Source organism: Anguilla anguilla, chromosome 14 (genome assembly GCF_013347855.1).
Source record: "Anguilla anguilla isolate fAngAng1 chromosome 14, fAngAng1.pri, whole genome shotgun sequence".
NCBI classification, from domain to species: domain Eukaryota; kingdom Metazoa; phylum Chordata; class Actinopteri; order Anguilliformes; family Anguillidae; genus Anguilla; species Anguilla anguilla.
In genome coordinates, this window is record NC_049214.1 from 12045219 (window position 1) to 12063995 (window position 18777).

The 18777-nt window shown below is 45.4% G+C and overlaps 2 protein-coding genes and 1 long non-coding RNA gene across 5 annotated transcripts; 1 reads left to right on the forward strand and 2 right to left on the reverse strand.

Annotated features, from left to right (window-relative positions):
• Positions 1 to 3685: 3685 nt before the first annotated feature.
• On the reverse strand, positions 3686 to 9704 carry LOC118212161 (ankyrin repeat domain-containing protein 34B-like). 2 transcript variants are annotated; one of them, XM_035389805.1, is made up of 3 exons: positions 9355 to 9704; positions 6118 to 6223; positions 3686 to 5797 (listed from the first exon to the last, which is right to left on the reverse strand). In XM_035389805.1, the coding sequence occupies exon 3, from the start codon at positions 5721 to 5723 to the stop codon at positions 4071 to 4073; it is 1653 nt and encodes a 550-aa protein (XP_035245696.1). In that variant the 5' UTR covers positions 5724 to 5797; positions 6118 to 6223; positions 9355 to 9704; the 3' UTR covers positions 3686 to 4070. The 2 variants fall into 2 exon arrangements, with proteins under 2 accessions (XP_035245696.1, XP_035245695.1); XM_035389804.1 differs by lacking the exon at positions 6118 to 6223.
• LOC118212164 lies at positions 9323 to 16124 on the forward strand. Of its 2 annotated transcripts, none has more exons than XR_004762176.1 (4): positions 9323 to 9434; positions 9704 to 9867; positions 13153 to 13477; positions 13611 to 16124. It is a non-coding gene; the product is annotated as an uncharacterized LOC118212164 (long non-coding RNA). The 2 variants fall into 2 exon arrangements; XR_004762177.1 differs by having other exon boundaries at positions 9325 to 9434; positions 9704 to 9858.
• Positions 12197 to 18502, reverse strand: LOC118212163 (dihydrofolate reductase-like). Its single transcript, XM_035389806.1, has 6 exons — positions 18338 to 18502; positions 17850 to 17899; positions 17482 to 17587; positions 16426 to 16552; positions 13325 to 13440; positions 12197 to 12421 (listed from the first exon to the last, which is right to left on the reverse strand). Exons 1-6 carry the CDS (start codon positions 18427 to 18429, stop codon positions 12340 to 12342), a joined length of 573 nt encoding a protein of 190 aa, XP_035245697.1. The 5' UTR covers positions 18430 to 18502; the 3' UTR covers positions 12197 to 12339.
• Positions 18503 to 18777: the final 275 nt, after the last annotated feature.

The following is an 18777-nucleotide window of genomic DNA, read 5'->3' on the forward strand; positions in this document are numbered from 1 at the left end:
GTGTCTTTATCCGTGTTCTCTTTAAGTATCTACACTCCATCCTCTCAAATTCTTCCTTGCCAAACCATGCCCCCTGATCCACCAGGCAGTGACTGCACTTTTAGTTTTATTTTTATATTGTGCAAGGAAAGGACAGTTTGAAAGTATCAAGAGTCCAAAATTACGCCTGAAGTTTCTAATAATGGTTTGTTCTGTGTTAGATAGGTGCTGTTCTGCACGCTTACTGTCCTACAGACAGGACATGAGCCGAAGAGGAACTAAAAAGAAAATGACAAGGCGACAATCCTTATTTAATGGGGTTGTAGTGTTGCGTAACGATTAAAGAAACTGGGTTTGTAACCAAGGTCATAGGTTGGGTTCCCAGGTTGGGCACTGCTCTTCTACAAGTGGGCAAGGTACTTAACACGCATTGCCTCAGTACATGGGTTGAATGTAAAGGAATATAGGCTGTATAAATTGCTCTGGTTAAGAATGTATGCAAAATGCCAAAAAATGTGACTAAAAAGTTACAGCAAATGTGAGAGATGGCAGCAAGTAACAAAATATATTAGTAATACATTGTTATTCAATGTTTGTACTCATTTAAAAAGTAGTTTACATGCAAATAGTTTTTTGCACCTGTCAGAAAGTGTCTGCTTTGCTTATTGAAACCATATGCTTGCTCGGTATTCTCTGTAGAATCAACCAGAAAGCAGCACTTCAGAACTGATGAAGTGTACAACAAATATCACTCCAGATGAGTGCAAACAAATATGAGCCACTATGCCTAATTATGTCCAACATTTAAAAAATGCAAGAAGTAAATTAAGTGAATTTGCTTCCTAGGAGACACTCCTGGTGATGTACGCCAACATTTCCCTCACAGAGGGAAATATGCAAGTGATCCAGCCATTCCCCCTGCAAGTGATTCTGTTCTGTGTGTACAGAGGCACATGGAATTCTGTGTTCACTGTTATCTAAATGAGAATTTTCTAAATAAGGATTCTTTTTTCACCCTGTGCAGGGGGACTCATATACGTTTTGTTTTCAACCCTGCCTTTTCATGAATATTCATAATGAGCCAGCAAATTGGGGTTATTATTATTATTATTATTATTATTTGGTCCTATCGTTGTTGTTGTTATTATTACGAACAAACATAAAGAGCTAGCAGGCGTTCATTGTGCGTTGTTTTACAAACCTGTAGCAAGTGATCCAAAGTCTTGTGGGCTGGTAGCCATTTGGTTGTTGTTAAGGGGAATGTGCCTCAAGGAGAATTCATAATCACAAATGACATTGAAATAAACTTTGCAGAGGAGATCAGCTGGTACCTTCATGACAGGGTGTTGACTGAAGTAATTACCAGGAGGGTGTGTGGCAGCTGGCCCAGAGAAAAAACATCATGTCTGCTTACCCCTTGAGTGATATCTCATATCCCTTCTGGACTAATGTGAAATGCACAGTCATATTTGTTGGCCTGTACCTATCCTGGAACTCTCTCTCTCATTTTGTGAGAGTGCAGACAAATGCATCCTCCCAAGCACGTGCAGTCAGCCGCTGTTTTTCCTCACTCTACAATCATCCAGCTTAGCTGAACGTCTATGGTGCTGGAGGAATACATACAAATATAAATGACCCTTTTGGTCAGTTAGAAAATTTAGGTTTCCAAGGGCTACTACGGACATTTTAAACAAACCTTTTTTTTCATGTGCAGTCTGAATATTACATGGTATTATGAAATGGCCTGTTTCTTTCATTCTTTGCACAATTTAGATTCTGATGACGATGGATTGCTTCTGATGATGGTATGCTGTCCATATGTTGAGGAATGCTGATTGTTTTGTGAAGCCAAAGGTAAATCTCCTCATTTTATTTTGTAATCTGTTATATTCTGGTGCAGGCAGACTGCAGGCTCCCAGTTGACCTGAGTGTGAAATATGCAATGAGACAGGGGAACCCTGCCACCCACAACATTCCCTCCCTGGGGTGAAGATATGGCCAATTAGGTGCCTTGCTGTGCGACTCCAGGCATCAGTCAGTGAGCATTTAGCAGAGAATTCTGTTTACCTGACTCTGATGATAAGTTTCAAGGGGGTCTTACTTGTGCAGCCAGTTCTGAATGAGTGACCAGGTTTACTGTGCCTTAGATCGAAATCTCCTGATGGATCTCCTGAAGCATTAGCTTCCAGCTGTTTGGCCAGAAGCAACGTGCACAGGTTACTGTTTTTCTTGTGCTCACCTTCAATCCATTTGTACATCTGGATATTTACTAAAGCCTAAATACTGAGAATTGCCTTGCCCAGTTACACAGTCTGTATGCTACTCTGGCACCCTATGCTCAGAATGCATTGGCTGCAGTGAAGGAAGTGGTCATGGGTCTCATATCTGAGTATCACAGGGACCCGCAGAAAAGCTTCCGCTGTGCTTCATTAGAATAAATGATGCATACAGAGGACAGAGGTACTTGGCAAGCTATAAAGGGATCTTTTGTTTTGGGTCACCTGAAGATTTACATTTGCTTCATGTCCTTAGAGGCTATTAATTAGGAGACTTATTTGAGGATTGATAATGGCTTGGTTAGCTGGCCAGTAAGTAAAAACCCTGCATGCAGCTGAGTGATAATTTAATTGTGGATGCTTATTTTAATAGCCTGTATGAGATATCAAATAGAGATAGAGAGCAGGAAACTAGGAAGTGCTGAATATTTCTCAGAAGCTGCAGTCCTGATTCTAGAATGTCCTATATGCTTGAACTGAGTGTTGAAGCAGTTAAGAAGATAAAAAATAAAAGGGAAACCTGATTGGGCAATGCCTTTATTTTATTTCAGATGTCACTATATATCATCTGTTAAGGGAGGAGCCTTAAGAATCTGTTTTTATATTCTCATAACTTTTTTACAGGGTTTCTTCACAGATGCAGCATACTCTGTAGTGTGACCCCCCCATCCTGTCCTCTCAAACGTGACATATTTGCACAAAATGGTCCACAGATTCACACAAACCACAAACGTTAGACGTGAATAGATAAACCTGTGATGATTACTGTAGAATAACAGATACACCATTCGATAGGTGGAAGCGGTGATGGTGAGCGAAGCTTCGGGTGTAGTGACCGAAATCACCTCGGCAGACCAATCAGGATGCAGGAAGCAGAAGGCCTCAGGTGGGGAGACACGATTCCTTGCCGTAGCCATTGAGAAGAAAGACGGATTACGCGAATGGAAAGATAACTGTAGTACAGGTGACATTGTTAAACATACCCAAAATGACAGTTATTCTTGCATTGGTGGCCCTTCACCAGAAATTAATGCAGGTTATCAGGTGGAATAGTTTATTCATTTAACTTTCTGAAGCTTAATGTAAATACAGTACTTAAAGTTCTGTGAATGAGAGACAGAGGGAGTAGCTTTTTTTTTTGAACTGCAGCAATGCGTTATTTCAGCCTGGACATAATGTGCCCTTTTAAAATTCGATATTTTCTCAAAGCCGTTCCCGGAGACATTTTTGTACGCGTTTGCCTCTTTCATTTGTCCTGTGACTAAATGTGTGCCTGCAGGATGCCAGTCATTACACCTGGTCAGAGGGTTCTTGAGAACAATAGCTATTTTTAAACATAAAAAAAATCATTGCACACTTGTGCCAGAACAGTGATTCAGGCTCATACCCTTTAGATTACGTAGCTCAGTGTCTTGGCACAGTCATGCCATACCTGTCTTCCTCTGATTAGGTACTGCCAACATTATCACTTTGCTTATAATCAGAGGAACAATCAGCATGTGCTATATAATGTATAATATAATAATATATTATGTACAACCTATCATCTCGTACCAAACATTGGGCCAAATCTGAGTATCTTGAGTATCCCTGCTGTACAGTCTCGTTAAATGATTTTTTCTGTAATTTCTCTGATTGTAAGTAATCGCAAGCAATAATAGTTACGTGTAACAACAATACCGACTCAAAAATAGCTCGTGTTGCTGAAGCTGGATGGAGCATAGGATGTGAGCGCACATGGAACGCGGTGCACGCGTGTGCAGGCGAGGTTAAGAGCACAGCGGTCGTTTCCAACGCGGCGCGTCCGCGCGAGGCTCAGTGGCTGAAGACCTCCTCCATGGTGACCAGCTGCTTGATCTGTTCCGGCTGCATGGAGTGTCGCCTGAGGAGCGTCTTCTTGGCCTTGTGGTCTTTGGGGAAGCTGGGAGCCGTGGGGATCAGGGGCCTGAGCACATCGCCGCCGCCGCCGCCCGCGCCCCCTGCCCAGCCCGCGCCGCCGCCGCCGACGCTGGGGGTGACCCCGATGTGGGGGATGGGCGCGTGCGGGTTGAGCGGGGGCAGGTGGCCGGGCCTGGCGTGGGGGGTGTGGTCGGGGGGCGCGGCCCCCGAGCCCCTGCGCTCCAGGACGGCGGGGTGCCTCCTGCCGGCCTGCGCCGGGCCCTCGGCGCACTCGCGGGAGCCCAGCAGGGTGGAGGAGCGGGAGGAGACCAGCCTCCTCTTCTCCAGCAGGCCCCTGCCGTCGTCGGCGGGGAGGGCGCTGCGCCGGCACAGCTGCGAGTCGGAGCTGTAGTGCTCCGCGCCCACCGCCCGGCGCTGGAGGATGTTCCGCAGGCTGGACACCGCCAGGTTGGGGTAGCAGTCCGCGTCGCGGCCGGCCGAGCTGGCGGCGGCCGCCGCCGCGCACTGGCGGCGGAGGTCCGGGTGCGAGGCGGAGAAGCGAATCGGGGAGACGTCGTCGTGGGGCGTCTTCCGGCTGAGCCCCGCGCCCCACACGGACGCCCCGTCAGCGCAGGGCGTCTGCTCCGTCCCCTGGCCCCAGCAGGGGGCGTCCCGGGGGTCGGCTCCCTGGTGGCGCGCGGCCGGGGCCCTGGGCACGCTCAGCCCGTTCAGCCTGAAGGAGAGCTCCTCCTCGGGGGTGATGTCCGGCAGGTCCTCGGCCAGGGAGGAGGCCTTGGTCTGCTGCGCCAGCAGGCACGGCGGGATCTTCAGCCAGGGCTCCGAGTTGAGCCGCTGCAGGTGGAGCAGCCTGGGCAGGCCGCCGTGGGCGGGGCCCGGCCTGTGGGTGGGAGAGCCGGGCTGGGAGGCCGCCGCCACGCCTGCCCCGGAGCCCTGGCAGTCCCCGAAGGTGAAGAGGTGCCCGCGGGCGGCCTGGGGCAAGGTGTGCAGCTCGATTTCGGACGGCGACGTGCAGGGCATCCCGGAGGCTGCCTGCGGCCAGTCGGCCAGGTGCGGGGACGGGGGCACGTTGAGGTACTGCTTGGTCATCTGCTGGCCGGAGGGCAGCTTGTCGGTGGTGATGATGATCACCTCCTTGCCCCTGGCCTTGCAGGCGTCCAGCAGCACCCGCAGCGTCTCCTTGTCGCCGGTGTTGACGGCGTGGATGAGGGCGGAGGAGCCGCGGTGGTCCTCCAGGCTGGGGTCGGCCCCGCTCCCCAGCAGCAGCGCCACCACCTCGGGCCCCGCCCGCTCCAGGCAGGCGTGCATGAGCGCCGTCCTGCCGCTCTTGTCCTGGATGTTGGGGTCGGCGCCGCTCTCCAGCAGGTACTTGACCAGCTTGGCCTTGGGCACGCTCTGCTGGTCGGCGTGCCTGGTCTTGCAGGCCACCATCAGCGGCGTCTCGCCGCGCTCGTTGCTCTCGTTGACGTAGGCCCCGCCCTCCAGCAGCAGGCGGGTCAGGCGCAGGCGGCTCAGGTAGACGGCCTTCAGCAGGGAGCTGCCGTCGCTGCGCACCTCAGACACGTCCTCCATCACTGCTCGCGCCCCTGGAGACTGGCAGACCCCGGCGTCATAAACTCCCCGGCCCTGCCGTTCTTCCTTTGGCCCTGGGAACCAAAACCAGTCGTCGTTCATTTTTCATTCATTAACCGTGTGGCAAGACGTTGTTGCGCTCAGTCTAAGAACTCAACTTCGCAGTACTGCAGGTGAGAGACAGCAATAATCTAATGGGGAAAATAAATACGCTAATTGAACACTGCAAAAATACATCACCCTTCATCAAGACATACTGTCACTCAGATATTCAAACATAAACAGCAGGTGCTCGTGTTAACAGAACAGCTTGAAAAAATGAAACTACCCAAACTTTCCTGCCTGCTATTACCAGCTTTCTTAGTGCACTGCACAAGAGATACGATTAACTCACCAAGGTAACGACCCCAGGTGCTCAGCTTGGGAAGCTAATCACGCTGTTATGGAAGCTCCAGTGGGTTTCTTCTGCAGTGGATGTTCACATGGTCACAGACAGAGAACTAGACATTTGAAAAGATTTCCTTTTAATTAAGATTGTTGTCTGTGTGTGATCATTTTATTGTTTTGCTATTTCAACTATCTCCAACCAGTTACGGTTTGAATGGAGTGATGATTTCTTACGCGTCTTTGAATTCAGAAGTCAAATGTGATTTATAGGTATGAGAGTTCTTAAGTGCATCTACACCCTTGAAAGAAACTCTTTAGTTTAACGGCATTTATCGACATGCACTGCAGATTTATATTTATCGTTATGGTGGTGTTTATTTATTGCTACATGTTCTCTTGTAAACCTAGTAGCACAATAACTCACTCTCAGTGGGGAACAAAGCATTGTCCGTCAGCTCAAACACGTTCGCTCTGTCTTGTCCTCAGCACTGCTGCTGTGTATTAGCTGAGCAGAAAAACGGTGAACCTCGACTTTGGTTTAATTGCCTATCAACACGTTAAACAGTGGCCTTTGCTGCAGTAGCTCTTTTCTGAGTGCCGTGGTCCACCCCCTCTCCTCCGCCCTTTCTAGAAAAGGTGGTGTGCTTCAATAGCCCTTTGTGTGTTTTTTTGCCTTGTCTTTTTATGCCATTCTAAGCTCTCTCTCTGTGCGCTGGCTGACTTGCACCTCGGATGGCAAGACCATGTGTGACAGCACACTGAATAAATGTGTTTCTCCACACTAATAAAACGAAAGGCTTCTTAAAAGCATCCTCTCAAATGAAGTCTATATCTTTAGGTACACAGTTGAGGATTTCAAGGCGAGGGCTTGAGGGAAGGTCTATATGAGAGAATTTACAGTACATAACAGCACTGCTGTGCTGCAAATCTATGGTCATTATGCATGGGATTGCTATGTCAATGTTAAGCACCCAGATTCTTTTATTGAGCATTAATAGACACTAATCCCTATTTGGCCTATCCTGTATGATGGCTTGTACCGAGGTCCAGATAGACAAGTATCCAAGGAATGGAAAAAAGGAATGTTTTTCTCCGTTGTGTTAAATTGATGCTAATTTGAAATAACCAGTTTACATTTGCAGCCATATCTTAAATGGTTGTATTGGGTTGACAAGAAAATCATGTATATATGCTCTAAACACCAATTAAATAATTCTGTTGGTAGAGATAGAACCAACCCTGCCCTGACCAGTGGAAAAAGTCTTAGATGGAAGAGTTAAATGCTGATGTAACCATGTCTTTTGTATGGTTTCTGTGCCGTTCTTTTACATTGTACACCCAGACTCAGGAGAGCTCTACAGGATGGAATTTAAATCTGCAGCGAACGTTTTGTTTACCTATGGCCTTGAAGCAGTGGCTGAACAGAGAGTCCATAATAAGTGTTCACTCCATTGAAAAGCCAGTGACAAAGGCTGACTGGGCTATTCAGCCAGCATGTCTCAGAGACTGAACAGGCACCTTGGACTGATTTGAGGGCGCAAGAGTAACGATAACACAAAATCATTTTTTTACTCTTTGAGCATAATACATACAACCCGTAGACAATTTGGTTTAGTATTTAAGAGATATTCACAGAAATGTAATGCGTAAAGAAAGCGCCTTCATCCTAGCTTCTGATTTGAGTTGTCTGGGGACATGATCTGTTGCCAGGTTTTCTGGTCCTCTTAACCGCAAACATTTCATACAGCACTTGAAATCTGTAATCTGTATCTGTAAAATCAAAACATAACCTTCGTCTGTCATTGGCATTGTGCCGATTGCCAGAAAAACCTGGGATGTATCTCACGAAAGAATTTAACCCCATCAAAGCCCCATCTAGGGTACGTGATCGAACGGGTGGCGTAGTTCAGGGTTCGTTGGTTTTACACCTGAGCAAAGCAAACACAAGGTGGATCGCAGCCACCTGCCTATCTTTAGGACACGGTCGCAAGGGAAAATAAAGCAATAAAGCGTCCGTTAGCTGTGCCCGCTGATTAGCCATCCCTCCCAGTGAGGTGAGCTCAGCCTCAGCTTCACCGTCACTGCCCTTTTGAGTGTGTCAACCAGCCGCAAGAACTGAAGTGACCTTTAGGGGCAGCCATTTCATGACATGGTTTCATACACCCTGCCTTGTCATTAGGGAGGGTGGGGTGGTGTCATGGCTCTGGGGACAGAAAAGGCACCAGTCTGCTGTTATGCCAGCAGAGACCCCATCAGAGACCCCCAACCATCATATGCAGGTTGATCAATTTTGAGCAACTGATATCATCCAATGTATTTTAGGCACAATCAGACAGTAGTTTAAACAGACGAGCAGTAATTAAACTAAGTTAATTCTTGCTTAAGACAAAAACTTTGCATGGTTTACTTTGCACGCACATAAATTTAAAGAAAAAGAGGAAGAATTTTCCTATGAAATTGAAGCCAGCTTGACACATCAGGTCATTTCTGCCATAATTTTGCATAAAAAAAGCGAGCAATACATACCCTAACTATACTTATCCCTCCAGACGGAACTTTTCTTTAAAATCTTTCTATTTGTCGTGCTTGGATGTTTCTACAGTCGGGAGCTGTTTGTGTGTTATTTGTTGACCTGGTACGAAGACTGCGGTACGTCCTGTATGGCGTGCATCACCAGCGCTTCTAGTTTCCATGGAGGAAGTTAGCGGGCGCGTATGCTGCGAGCGTGGCGTGAGACGGCACCTTCTGCCCTGTCAGCGATGTTCCGCCGGGGTGCTCCGAAGCCCCGGGGGGGCGGGGGGGGGGGGGGGGGGGGGGGGGGGGGGGGGGGGGGGGGTGGAAGGGGTTGAGGTTGGGGGGGTGGTGGGGGCGCACCGTTTGAAAGCTGCTCTTCTGCGCACGGGGAGAGGAGCCAGCGGGAACGCAGAGCCGGGGGGACAAGTGCACGCCAAATAAAGAATGTGGAGTGGCTGCTGACAGCCTCTCCTGCTGCCTCTGCTCGCGCGCTGAGCGAGGGAAAGGGCAGCGATGCAGGCACCGCTGTGGGAGTGAGAGAGAGAGAGAGAAAAAAAATCCCTTTCCAGCCCGTCTAAAGCGTGCGATAAGACAAAGAACTGCGCTCGGCACACACAAGGGCTTTGCGTCTTAGACGGTCAGCAGTGACCGAGCGCTGCCAGTTTTCCAAGACTGAAGCATACCGTCGCCTCGCATCGCGTTAGCGCATGTGGAGCGCGAGTGTACTCACCAGTAGCTCTTGGTTACAAATCTTCTCGAGGCCTCCTGGATGCACTCCTTTCTTGCACTATGTCACATCTTGGCGAGGGAGTAAGTAATCCACTGCGTTACAACACTTGTTTTCTGTGTATGATAAAGCTTTGAAAGTTACATCAGAAAACAATAAATAGACAGAGGAGAATGTAATGGATGGGAGCGATAAACAGAGAGAAAATAAAAAAAGATATGCGGCAGTCTGTGGACTAAATGCCACCTGCCTACAGGCAGGACTGTGTGTGTGTGTGTGTGTGTGCGTGTGTGTGTGGAACAGGTGAGATGTTTCTCAGGTCTGTGGCAATGTGCTGTTCTCTCTCTTACAGAGCGAAGGGACGGTGTGGGAGAGAGAGAGTTGCCACTGGTTTGAGTGGAGATTCTGCAACAGTGGGTGGAGACTCCGCACTGAGTGACAGGAAGAACCCGACCAGTAAAGGAGCAGCTCTCAAGGGCAGCGGGGGGGAAGTTGGCGTGCTCGCAGGTAGAATCTGTGCGTAATTAGTTTTTCCCTCACCCTCTCTGCATTTCCTGCTGCTCTTACAGTGGGAACATTCTGGTGTGTGATGACGCCATGTTTGCTGTCTTTTATCAAGGGTAATGTGATGCAGTCTACCTCCCACTGTGCACTGATTGGGTTAATTTTGTGCTGGACAAATACTTTAATTTCACTATTCATTTAGAAATAGAAACACGCTATCTGAATCAGACTCCATTGTGGTCTTTGCTGGGTCCCCATCGTCGACAAAAGCAGTGCAGAACAAATGTTTTCTTTCTTTTTCTGCACTTTCGTTTTTAAGATAATTTCATTGTAACCATAGACCATGGATGTGCCATCCTGTGAGGTCTTACTGTGAAGATCTGTAACTGAGAGTCAAGGGTGCAGTAATGTCGCCATCGTTGGTAGAAAAAATTTAGAAGCTGACATGCATTCGTACAGGTGTACTGCATGATACAATTAATAAATTAACATCCTATCATGCTCTGTGACATGTATAAAAATGCTGAGCAGGCACAGTTGACCTTGATTTAGGATCAAGATGGCAAAAGGACAAGATCTACGTGACTTTGAAAGAGGGTTCATTATTGGAGCATGGAAGGCAGGAGCTCCAGTTACATAGACTGCTCAACTGGCTTGCGTTTCAATAGGAACAGGGACTACTTAGAGCTACGGAAAAAATATCAGTAAATAGGGTTGGAAATTGCACATTCGATGACCGTGACGCTCATGCATTAGTGCGATATGTAAGGAAAAACAGAAGAGCAACTCTTCCTCAGGTGACTGAGAATGTCAATGCAGGACGTGATCAGGCTGTGTCAGCAAGAACAGTTCGTCGACAGCTACATGGAGAAGGATATTATATTAGGGTTTCAGTGCATAAACCCATTGCATTACGAAGACAAAGTTAGGGGTGCAAAAGCCCTAGGCACTGGTCTACAGAGATGTGGGAAAGTGATATGGTCAGATGAGTCATCCTTCACCATATTCTCGACAAGTGGGCAAGTACATGTGTGGCGTACGCCAAGGGAACGACACAGCCCTGAATGCTTAACCGCTGCAGTGAGCGGGGTCTGGTGGCTCTGGTATGAAGTGGTGGTCATTTTCCTGACGTGGTTTGGGTCCACTTGTCCCCTCAGAGGGAAGGGTCACAGCAAACCAATAAAATATTATTCTGAGAGATCACCTTTATCCTATGACACATTCCTATCCTGGGAGTGGTCTCTTCCGGTACACTGAAGTACACAAGGGGTCACTGAATAGTCTGATGAGTATGAAAATGATGTCCATTATATGCTATATGAGTCACCAGATCTCAACCCAATTGAACACCTATGGGAAATCCACCACCATCATCAAAACCACAAATAAGGGACTATCTTTTGGAAGAATGGTATTCCATCCCTCCAGTAGAGTTCCAGAGACTTGTAGAATCTATGCCAAGCTGCATTGAAGCTGTTCTGGTGGCTCGTGGTAGCCCAACACCTTACTAAGACACTTTTTTCCTTTAATTTGTCACCTGTCTGTATGTGTATGTGTGTGTGTGTGTATATATATATATATATATATATATATATATGCCTGCATCTTACTTCATTACTTAATGCCCTTCAGACCATACTGACCACTGAACATGGATTATTGTATTTACAAAATTAAAAGGAAAAAAAGAAGCCTGTGATCTTCAGACTATGGAACTTCCCTCCTGAAGGAGAATCAGTATTATAAATGCCCTTTCACCAGCGACTACAATAATACAGTGTGAGAGAGAGATGTAGAGATGCTGGCCTCTAATATACATTCACCAGGTGTTTCCATCTGTGAAAGTGCTGATAATGGCTCTGTGGTTCCATCAGAAATGCAAATGCTCTCTCCATTGTTAACACGCGGCGTGGATGAGCTGCTTGAGTGCAGTGGCAATCTCTGGATATTAAATGAAATCAGAAATGTACTTAAATTACCGCTAATGGCTTTGTGCGGTGGAAGGAATTGCCTGGATGCACTGAAAAAGAACATGCAAAACCACAGGCCTGGCAGTGTAAATTCTGGACCAGTTATGGTGGACCCCACAGTCGTGCCATACCGTCCGCTTAGCATCCCCTTAAAACTCTTTAAAAATAGTGCTTGAGCGAGTGACCCACAAAATCAGATCCGGGGTTTTGAGCTTAGTGGGTTATGGAATCTGAAGGGTGTGATTGTGGCTAAGTTATGGCCATATTTACATTAAGGCCTTTAGTAGTGTGCCCCCCTGGGTGATGCTATGGCCAAGTCCTCACTGCAGAACGAGGATTATATGACCAACCAAATTAAATGAAGGCCCAGAAACTGGAACGGGATCTTTTATTTAAACAAAAGTGCATAATTATAGTACAACCAAACTGTGAGCCACACTATTCCTTTATCAGCACATCTCTGTGGCCTTGATATGAAGGTATGGCAGTGTGTCGGAGATTGTGTCAGTCAGTGCTAGTTTTTAATGCTTTCATACACCTCAAAATGGTACTGAATCCCATTTTCCTCTTGTACACCTTCTGGTACTTCTGGGAAACTGTGAAGAGAGGGACAAAGCATGCACAGGACGTCACTATGATAGATGTTTTTGTGATCTCTAATGTACAGTATGTGATGACATCTTTTCTCTGCTACGCAATTTAATTGTTGTAATGCATCGTTTGCTGCACCAGGAAAGGAATTTTTTAACATGACATGATAGCAATGAATTTGGCAACTGATAATTATTTTCAATAATAATTCTTAAATTAAATCATGTAAAATATATATTATATGTAAGATAACGAGGGGTTCTAGCACACAATAACACTGGCGATGAACATTTTAACAGTCAGTCCGACTGTTGAAACCACTGGATTCAGAAAATAAACATATTTTTACTTAATCCTCACTTTCCCGACAATGGAAAAACCAGACTGAATGGTAATAGACCTAATATCATAATTGCGGACTAAGTCAGAGCAATTTGTTAAATACAAACCAGACCCCCCACCCCCCCCCCAGGCCCAACTATTGTTCCTGGCAGCCTGCCTAAGAGTTCTGCCTACTCCGACGACATCTAGATTTCAGCACAATTCAATAAAATAAGGCTAATTACTACTAATAATCAGATTATCATTAAATTACCAAATTATATAAACTAAATTACATGCATATGTAATGCTATTATAAATAAATGGGTACTGCTGTAATGCTATTATAAATAAAAAGTTTTTTGAACCGTAAATGTGGCTTGAAGGGTCACATTCTACATCATCTATTACACAGGCCTGGAGACCTTGACAACTCCGAGACTGCCGGGAGAGGGAGAGAGGGCGATCGAACAGTGAACCTCTTCAGATGGCTTTGGCGTCTCAGGACTACAGAGGGTAAAATGGATGCCAAGACGGAGGCCTGAGAGGAAAGGGAGGAGAGGGGCGCCGCAGTAGGCCCCACCCACCTGGGCAGCAGGCGGTAGTTTTCCAGGCTGATTTCGGGCAGGAAGGTGTCGCAGTCGAACTGCTGCCGGACGCGAGTCACGAAGAGCCTGCGCAGGCAGGGGGTCTCCATGGCTTCCTGTGCAGGCAAAGGCAGAGGCACAGGTACAGCGCAGGTATGACACACAGAGGGGGCGGCAGCACCGCCGCTTCCTCCCTTCTGCATGGACGCTTTGTTCCATGTCATTTTGTAAACTGGAGAGGGGGGAAAAAAAAGCTTCAATAAAATGTTCTATTTTTTAACTAAAGGCTAAGCTGACTGGAGGGGACAGGCGAAACGTCATCTCCGTATCCTTGAGCGACAAAGTCTCCATGGAAACAGGCAGCAGGAAAGAGAAGGTGTGTGTGTGTGTACTGCTTATTGTTGCGTAAGCAAGAACACGGTTCACCTGGAGACATGAGGAGGATGGAGGGAAGGGGAGGGGAGGGGAGGGGAGGAGAGGGGAGGGAGGGATGCTGTCAAGTCACTAATTTCAAAGTCTTGCCCTTTCTGAAGGGTAGTGCTCAATAGAGCACTTGAAAGACTGGGGGAACAGGTCATTCAGAATATGCTTCGAGAAACAGTCATCATATCACTTCTATTACAGCAACAAGGAGTGCCTGACCCATGGCCTTTAGTGGAGTCTGTGCTGCCAACTTAAGGTTACCGTGCTTAGCGGTTGATCTTCTGTAGTTCCCCTTGCTGTACCCAACCCCATCACAGTAAATGAGCTCAATCAAACTAATGAGGTCTGGCCCAGGTGTGCTTACTTGTGTGTGTTTGTGTGCGTGTTTAGAAAGGAATTAATTTAGAACAAATGAATTCAAAGGCCTCTATCGAGTTGATCCATTAGAATAGCAGAGCGGGGTATAGAGGGAGCTACCATAGCAACACTTTTTAAAATGAGTAGATTCCTCTTGTGACTCTATAATTGATAAGGCAAAGGGAGACACTCCTGATGCTGGTGTGGCTCAGCGGATGTTTGAAGTTCATTTTTTTCTTGCTAGGTGAGGTGTCCCACTATGACCTGCTGCATATTAGGTTAGAAACCACACAGCTTTTTTACCAGTTCCAATTTCTATGACAGACACACACACCAGTGTACCAGTCCTACACTCCAAGAAACGGCACTGACTTCCCATATATCAGTCAACTTTTAGATTATACAAAGGCCCTTAGTGCTTCTGTCTATAGCTACTAACAAACTTCTTCACACATTCTCTGCAGTATTGGTGATGTGTGTGGCCATTGCTGATTAAAAATGTTGCGTGTTTCCCGTTGGGTTCCCCAGGTTTTTACATTCGGGAACGAATGTTAAGCCTACTTCCGCCTGCCATTCAGAGAAGCAGAGCAAGCAAGATGGCAAACCAAGTCGTTTAGCAACATTCAATAGTTATAAAAAATGACTGTGACTAAACACAAATGTATGGATTGAGTCCACACACGAGGTAGCTAGATGGCTGGGTCAGGGGAACACCCGCTTGCTAGTAACAAGTGTTAGAAATCGTACTAGCCACCATTACTGAATACCAAGTAATTAGGCTGCCATGTTGGCCCCTTCCCGCTTTCTCAGACCCACAGACTCACAGGAGACCCAGGCTACTTTGGCCTTGTTGTCTTGCATAAAGTCTTTTAAACTGGCTTTGTATGTAACAGTTTTTACCATTTCATTTGTCCTTATATTTAACTTTTCTTTACCCTGTGTTTTTTTTGTTGATAATTTATATAAAAAATTATTACTGTGTTTTAGTAATTTACTTGTTTACAACATCATTATGAAACTATAGATACTCTTTTTCTATTTTGCAGTGAAAATCTGTGAGATTAATATACGCTTATGATCTAGGTTAAAAAAAAAACACTTTCCTTCCTCTCAGAAGCATAACAGCCAGCTGCCAGAGAGAAACCCGCCTGTTCACTCAATTCACTGATTCATGCACAAATAAATAATTCATGGACTTATCAGTGGCGACCTCAATGAAAACAGCCCACCTGGGTATTTAAATACAGGACAATCACAGCAAGCTTATTATCGAAAAATAAAACTAAAACTAGCCGCAAATAAACTAATTTATGAACTGGAAGAAAAATAACACGTCTGTCCAAGAAACGAAAACTTAACTTAAAACGGGAGTGCTCACCTTTTATTTAAAACTAAATAAATTCAACTTCATTTTCTTTTTGTATTCGTTCTTTTTAATACAAAAGATGATAAAAGGTGAGTGGCTTTTTGTCTTGCCTGTTGAGCTACTAGGTAGCTGCAGCTGCTAGATGGCCTGTGTTTGACCTTGGGCATTACGGCTCCAACCATAGAACTTTTGAGTTCCACAAAACAGTGATGAAACACTGAAAGCCATCATAAAGAGGCCTGTGCACTGAAGAGCAGTGTTAGGTCAAAGGGACTGAGCAATCTAGGATTACTCTGAACGCACTATCGAGTGTACTGTGCCTTTAATATGAGTGCCTGTTTATAAAAGTCACAAAAGGTTTTTATTTGTTAAGTACATGGCAACATTTCCAGATACATGGTAACATTACTTTATAACAGGGCACATGCATCCCTGGTCCTGGAGTGCCAGTGATGTTTCTGGTTTATGTTCCATGTAAGCTTGACCTCAAGAGTTTGATGGATTATTAAGAGTCTGAGCCTGAATATTCAGTCTGAATGGTGAAATGCTGAGTATCTCCAGCAGTATCTCTGTTCTTTAAACCTGATGATGAACACAATTACAGTGCTGAGAAAAAGTATTCGCCCCCTTCCTGATTTCCTCCATTACTGCATATTTGTCACACTGAATGGTTTCAGATCTGAAGACAAAATTTTATATTAGACAAAGGGAACCTGAGTAAAGACAAAACATATTTTAAAATGACTCTTTCATTTATTTAATGAAAAAAGTTATCAAACACCCATATCACCCATGTAAAAATCACATCTGGGAATGGTCTTGAACAAAGTGGAGTCCCCCAAGACTCAATGTTGGGACCTCTGCTTTTTCTCAAAAAATATTTCTCAAGTATTCCTTTACTCATTGTGCTGAAACCATTGAGGTCACTAGGAAGGAGTGGCACTTCCCTCTTTACCTTGTACAGGGAGGTTCCACCGATGACCCACACCTGGTCAGCCTGCTCTGCAAGCTCCGCGGTGTCCAGGAGGCGGAGCGCTGAACTGAAATCAGAGGCCAGGTGGTGTGCACCTTCTGGGGGTGCGCTGTGTAACACAAACATCATCAAAGGGCTTTTAGCATTGATTCAGACACTGTACACAGGTACTAGACCAAGGGCAGGCAATTACCTTCCTGGAGGGCCGGTGTGTATGCATGTTTTTGTTTCCACCAACTACCCTGGCTAAATGAGCCAATTGGCTGTGTACAACAACACGGGTTCACTCGTAGATTAGATCACAGTAACACGTTTCACATAGGGACAGGAAAGCAGTCTTCGTCTGTTGTTTGTGCGCTTATCAAGGCTGTCAGGGCTAATTGAGTAATTAAGGCCGGAGGTTGGTATGAAAACCGGAAACGGATACGGCCCTCGTTGTCCACCTCTGTACTAGACCCAACTAATCATTACAAATAATTATCAGTTTTAATCAGAACCACTTTTAGTGAGCACCTACACCTAAACACACCCATCCACAGATACTGCGTTTAACAAAGTCAAACTGTGTTTGACCTGTCAATTTTCAGTAATTTGCCCATGTTCAAACAACTTCCCAAAACAGGCATTGCTGGACATAAAGCACAATTATGTGGAAGAGTAGCTTTTAAATAAAATCCGCAGTAGCTGTGGTGAATTAGGCAGTTTTTCCAATTATATATCCTAAACATGTGCAATGTTACTTGTCTGTCTGCTTATAAAATAAAGCTTTTTCAAATAAGGTTTTACTGGCACTGAACACTAAAATTTTATTGCTTTTTAAATTCTTGTGTTATCAATAATGGCATGATACCAAGAACAAATGCGGCAGCAATGCATTATAATATCTCGTTAGACTCAGCTTCACTGGAAGACATTAGTTTCGTGATTTATAAATGATTGATCATATCTTGTGTCGTACATGAAGCGCACACTGTGCACTTATGTATGCAGATATGTCCACGTTGTGCGTAGCTACACAAGAGGGGAGACGATACTCACTTCAACTCTCTGCTGAGAACAATATTGATCCTGTTTTTCAGGGGTCTGTTCCGTTCTGGAATTGAGAACCACGTCTTCCGACCCATAATCACGACGTTCTGCTTACCTGTCAAACAGAGGTTAGTGACAGAGACGAGGAAACAGCACTATCCAAACCCTGCATGCACTTTCTGAACACGAAAGGTAAATGCAATATGTACGAATGTAGCATTCGTGTACACACTGAGTTTTATGCACATTTTCCAACACAACATTATAGCCCAATCTACGTGGCTTTACAACCAACATTCCTGTGCAGCCCACTGTTTAGTGTCCACATGTATTTACCCGTAGATCATCCCCATTATGTAAAAAGTTAAAGCACTTACCTTCCACCGTAGGCGTCACTGTCATCTTCTGGAAGTGTTTAAATTCCTTACTGATAAAAACGTTAAAATTATACATTTAAGTTGGCCTAACGTAAACTAAGTTATTTGACGGCGACAATGTACAGGCTAACTCAATTCAATAAATCCGTCATAAATAATACAGTCACAATATTTCAAGCAATTATACAGGCTAATCAATCCTCATCAAGAAGCGCAAACCCACAACACTGGCGTTATACAGCAAGCCATCTTAGCGTTTGAAGTCACACAGGCATCAAGCTACCAAAGTGACAATCATTAGACTTAGCTATGGCGAACTGTTGTTTTTAATTTAGCGATAACTACTTTATAATATTAACATAAATCGGAACGAAGCGGAGTTAAACTGACACGCGAGATGACCATAGTTTGCAAAGTCGTTCGCTAGCAACATCCCGCTTCAGAAACAACAAATGTTAAACACAGTAATGTTAATGTTTTTGTTTTACCTAAGTCGTTTTGGATGCCAAGGTAAATTTCCTTCGTTGCCTATTCCCATATTAGGACAAATGGCAACGATACAGTTCAACGTGCGAGACATGGCTGTATTTTTCTAAATATCGTAACAAAAAAACCCAGTCAGTTACTGTATACTTTTCAGAGTTCCCAAAAAAAAAAAAAAAAAAAAAACTTTTTAGGCGTTCCCGCCAGTTTGTACCGCGCATGTCCAAGAATATTCACAAACGCGTATGTGTGCCATCCACTGAACCACTGCACTCTGCGCTCTGTGATCCACATACAGAGCGTATGCCTGTTCATGCATATAGGAATCAGTGGATCTATGCATATTTAACTAGATAGGCGAGCACGCTAATCTAAGTTTCTGATTGCTGTCATATCATGTTTGTGGGCCATGATATTATACAGAGCCTCCAATACATTCAGGTCA

Bases quoted from the DNA above. Each gene is read 5' to 3' on its own strand.
- LOC118212161 (XM_035389804.1), bottom strand. From the start codon at position 5,723: ATGGAGGACGTGTCTGAGGTGCGCAGCGACGGCAGCTCCCTGCTGAAG.
- LOC118212163 (XM_035389806.1), bottom strand. From the start codon at position 18,429: ATGTCTCGCACGTTGAACTGTATCGTTGCCATTTGTCCTAATATGGGA. The intron at 17,588-17,849 runs GTAAGTGCTTTA...TCTGTTTGACAG, and splicing joins AGTGACGCCTACGGTGGAAG to GTAAGCAGAACGTCGTGATT. The intron at 16,553-17,481 runs GTGAGTATCGTC...TGTGTTACACAG, and splicing joins GTTCTCAGCAGAGAGTTGAA to CGCACCCCCAGAAGGTGCAC.